Source organism: Cynocephalus volans, chromosome 4, assembly GCF_027409185.1.
Source record: "Cynocephalus volans isolate mCynVol1 chromosome 4, mCynVol1.pri, whole genome shotgun sequence".
Classification (NCBI taxonomy): Eukaryota; Metazoa; Chordata; class Mammalia; order Dermoptera; family Cynocephalidae; genus Cynocephalus; species Cynocephalus volans.
Window position 1 is genome coordinate 32,998,781 of NC_084463.1, and position 5,019 is coordinate 33,003,799.

The 5,019-nt window shown below is 35.0% G+C and overlaps 1 protein-coding gene across 1 annotated transcript; it reads right to left on the minus strand.

Annotated features, from left to right (window-relative positions):
- Window positions 1-2,982: 2,982 nt before the first annotated feature.
- LOC134374570 (olfactory receptor 14A2-like) lies at window positions 2,983-3,927 on the minus strand. Its single transcript, XM_063092365.1, has one exon. It carries the CDS (start codon window positions 3,925-3,927, stop codon window positions 2,983-2,985), a length of 945 nt encoding a protein of 314 aa, XP_062948435.1.
- Between the last annotated feature and the right edge of the window lie 1,092 nt (window positions 3,928-5,019).

The following is a 5,019-nucleotide window of genomic DNA, read 5'->3' on the forward strand; positions in this document are numbered from 1 at the left end:
TGAATTGGTTGAGTTTTATTCCTTAAGTCCATTTGCTATCTCTGAACAACTATACACTTTTAATGGCTGTAATGTCATAGAAATCTTAGTATCTGTAAAGCCTTCACGTCACTTTTTGCTCTTTTAAAAAAACTACTTTAATTTTCATGGCTGGTCAGTTATACATATAAACTTAAAACAAAAAATTTAAATTCTATATTGAACTATTTTAATATTTCAGATGAAAGTTGAATGATTAATTAGGGAGAACTGACACTTTATTGAGTCTTCTCATCCCTGTACATGGTATTCACACCAACTAATCTCATTTTTTATGTCCTTAAATAACTTTTAAAATTATTTTCTCTGAAAAGGCTTTTGTTCCTCTTTGATGAGAATTATTTTGAGATACTTTATAATTTACAATGTCCTTGTTAATATGTAACACATCTTTAGTCTCTTTAAATCTAAGATTCTTGCTTGGTATTTTCCCCCCAAAACTTTGACTTTTGAATGGTCCAAGTCAGTAACTTACAGAACGTCCCACATTCTGTGTTTGTCCTTGGGTTTTCATGTGGCATTGTTAAATTTGTTCTATCTTCTGTTTTCTTAAAAAGCAGGAATTTAGGTCTGAGGCTTGATTTAGTATTAAGTTAAACATTTTTATAAATAATACTTCAAAGATGATGTGTTCTACATATTGCAGCACATCAGGAGACACATCATGACAGATGCTTTTACTATTATTGAAAACAATTTTGATCACTATCAGTTTTTCCCATTGTGAATACAAAGTAGGTAATTCAGGGTATAAATCTTGGTGTTATGAGAATATCTCATTTTCTTACAATTGCCTACTAAGGGTTTTACCATTGATGGCTGATTCTTGCTTGAATCAATTACAACATAGATAATTAAAAATTATGTCTTTTCTAATTCTATCACCCTTTTTATATTTACTAGCTGCCAGTCTTCTTAAAAAATACCTTTTTAATCAATATTTTCCCTAGTAATAAAAACATATTATAGAAAGACGGGATACTGAAAAATCCCCAGAGATTTCCCACAAAGCATAAAATTTCTTAAATATTTAAACCAATAACATTTCACCAATATAAATTTAACTAAGAGTTTTTTTCTCTTTTGACAATTCTTCCCATCCAACTCTGACAATAGGTACATGTACATATCAAATAGATCTAACTATGTTTAGTATATTTAAAGGGAAACAACAATAATTTTGTGATTTTCTATAAACCCTCTGGTAAAACTTAAAGATAATTTTATGTGTAAGAGATATTATAAAGATTTAACTTAATTTAATTTTTATTTCTTAGAATCTGATTATGGTATGGTAAAAATCAAAATAATGTCAGGATATCTGGGGACATGAATAAATAAGACCACATGACGAGAACAATACCTGGCCATCTACTTAACCCAAGTGACAATAAAACATAGGTAACCTGATTACATAAGAGCATAACATGATTGAAAAAAATTTTAGAAAATTTTGTATCTTTTCCTTATATAATTAAGAACATAAAGTCAATGTAAAGCTCAGAAAGTTATTCTGATAAGACTCAGAATGTCTAGATAGGTTACCTAGAAGGTAATTTCATGTTGTAGACACTACTGAGTAAACCAAAGGAACTCCATCACAACTGAGTGGGTTCTATACTTTTAATGCAGTTCCTAGCTCCTTTTTAGACTCAGATTAAAAATATTATCTTTTACCCAGAGACGGACAAAGGCCTTTCTGAATTATAGACATGTAGACACAATACACACAGGTTTTAGAGTTTCAGAAATCCGCTTGGTGTCTTCCTGAAATACCGTTTACCTGGGTGACCACCATTTGTCTTTGATAACTCTGTTCAGATGTGTCTTTCTCCAAGATTTGCCTCTGCTTTAGGTGTCTCTCCTGAGGACTGTTTGTGAGTCTGGGCATGTGGAGTATGCATAAAGCAAATGTACTTCACAGGGCCTGGTTTTCCAAAGCCTTGTAGTTTCAGATATTGACCTTGCAAAGGACAGGAAATTTTCCTCTGTTGTAAGATAAAGAATTGTAACACAGCAAGGTTGCTGGCTCAAAGACAGACAGGTTACTGATTGATATGTAAAGATACTGGGAAATTGCTGTAAGAAAAGAATGTTTGCTAAAATCAAGCTTTTGTTAGTGGATCAACTTAACTTCTTGAAAATTGCATTATGGAATGTCACCTCGCTTTTCTTACTGAATGTTACCAGCTTCTATTGTTAAACTTATTAAACTGTACTTAGAAAAAACCCCACCTATGTTCTCTTCCTGTAACTTCCTGGTCTGGAGAATAAAGGTGGGAAGAGAACCCCAATTTGTGGTTAATTTCCCAAATGGAAGGAATGCCTCTCTTTTGAATGTTCTGGGAGGTTAACCCCTTTTCGGGGCTTCTCCCTGCTCAGAAGAGGTGGGATTTGAGTAATCTTTGGCAGCTCCATCACCCAGGGGAAAAGGGGTGACAAATCTGTGGGAGGCAAAGCAACATGGACATGCCTCTAGAATGGCTTCAGCCTACTGAGTTATTTTTGCCTGCTATGGCCTGCCTCTGCACTAGACAGATTCTCAGAGAAGTCATCTGTAAATTTCATCTCGGTAGCTCAAATGCCTCAATATTGTTTTGTTAGTTTTCAGTGAATGAAATAGAGAAAATGAGTTATTAAATGACTAAAATGAAAGCTCATCATGTAAAACAGAACTAGTTCTTTGAGAAAGGTATGCCAGAAAGGGAGAGATGCTTTGTTGCAGAAGGGCACCAAATGAACATCATTACACCTGTGTGTTAGCTTGATGTAATGCAATTATCTGACCTTAGAAATGGTTGGTTAGGTTCTTCATTGTTTGTTTCCTTGGAGCAAATATATCACTATGTTGCTTTCTTTTCTCAGGTCTTTCCAAAGGTAAAAATTAAAGAAAATTCCTTGTGATCTGTAAAATACTATGTCATTGACAGATACTTGGAAGTGTTAAATGAAGAGCGCCTCTTGACCATCTGTTGTTTTCAGGAACCTCATCAGAGCCCGTTTCATGTCACTGTTCCTCAGGCTGTAGATTACAGGATTAAGTACTGGAGGTATCACAGTGTAGATCACAGACAGTAGCCTGTCAATCGCAGATGGTGTATTTGAAGGTGGCTTGAGATAAACAAAATAGGCCGTTATGACAAAAACAGTGAAAACAATGAGATGGGGGACGCATGTGGAGAAAGCTTTTGACTGACCTTTAGTGGTAGGAATCTTCATCACAGAGGAAAAAATATAAATGTACGAGATCACAATACAGATGAAACAAGACATGCCTAAACATGTACCAACTCCAATACTTGTATAAATTATTATGAGTGTTTCAGAGCAGGAAATCCTTAGTAATGAAGGAATGTCACAGAAAAACTGTGGGATTACACTGGAGCCACAAAAAGGCATGGAAAATGTGCCAGCTGTGTACACAGTTCCAAAGAGTCCTCCGATGGCCCAGGAAGCACTTGCCATCAATGCGCAGGCATCCCTATTCATGATAACCTCATAGTGCAGGGGGCAGCAGATGGCTACATAGCGGTCATATGACATGGCAGTGAGGACAAATATCTCACCTGCTGAGAAGGAAGTCATTAAAAGTAGCTGGAAGGCGCACCCTAGGATGGAAATGGAATTGTTGTGAGTTAGGCTGTTGACAATGAATTTTGGGATTGGGACAGACACAAGAAAGACATCCAGCAAAGACAAGTTCTTCAGGTAAAAGTACATGGGTGTTTGCAGCTGCAGGTCTAGAGTAATGAGAGCGACAATGAGAAGGTTACTCATTAGGGCTGCCAGGTAAATCACCAGGAAGAGCATGCCATACACAGTCTGCAGCTTGTGGACATTAGAAAAACCCACAAGAAGAAATTCTGTTACCGAGGTAACATTGGCCATACTAGATCCTCTTCACTGCCTGTCAAGGTGAGGAGATATGCAAAAAAAAAAAAAAAAAAAAAAAAAATTAGTCTTCACCATCTGACAAAGGTCATATTGATGCACTGTTGAGAAGGAGTCATGTAACTACCTTAAATACTTTTGCATTTACTTAAAAGTTCATTCTTTATATTTTTAAAGGTAAAGCAATTCCATGAGTAATGTGTGAATTCACTGAGTCCTTAGGAACGTTTCACTTGATCCTGCAGCCTCAATTTTCACTTGTTACAACATGGATGACTTTACTAAACACAGAAGTGTTCCCAACCCACTGGGCATTTGCATCAAACTATTATTGTGCCACACTTCATGACAAATTTTTTGCTTTCAGAAAATCAATTTAAAGTCTCATGTCTTCAGAATGTGTTAGTATCTCTAATACTCTATACAGGAACAAAAAACCTGTTCTTATATTGTTACAATCATGAACTCATGCTTACACTTGTATTAAATAATCCAACAGAGGCAAATAACTTTCTTTATTCTTACATCTGTGAGCAAGGGAATATAAACAAGAATTTGTTGTTCAGTGTTTATGTTATCTTGAGGTCACGCAATCCTGACATATTGAATATCTCATTTAGTATGGAAAGAAAAAAATGAGTTATTTAGCAAAATTTCATATCCTTTGAATGCACACATGTATAGTAGAGCCACATTTGTTGGAGGGCTCCCTAGTCTAAAAAGGAATCTTGAGAGGGTGCTATAATAAAATGCCTTTCCCATCATGACTAAGAGTTTTTTTCTTTATCATATTATGTTGTCTGTACTTTGCTTTATAATGCTATAAAATATCTTCTTTTGGTGTTTGAAATATTTTCCTAGATAATCAGTTACTGGTGAAAACTTATTTATTCTTTATTGAAAAGATAAGAAAGCATCCCATATGAATCAGACTCCAAACTAGATGGGAGAAATTTTTTAAAAATTAAGATTTTTTTTTCTGGGAAATTACTTAGAAAGGGAGGAGGCCTAAATTAAAGAGCAAATAAATCAGTAAACAAGAAAACACTCAGATGGTGACAGATATTATTAAGATAATACATAGTCGTT

Coding starts and splice junctions, on each gene's coding strand:
- LOC134374570 (XM_063092365.1), bottom strand. CDS start 3,927: ATGGCCAATGTTACCTCGGTAACAGAATTTCTTCTTGTGGGTTTTTCT.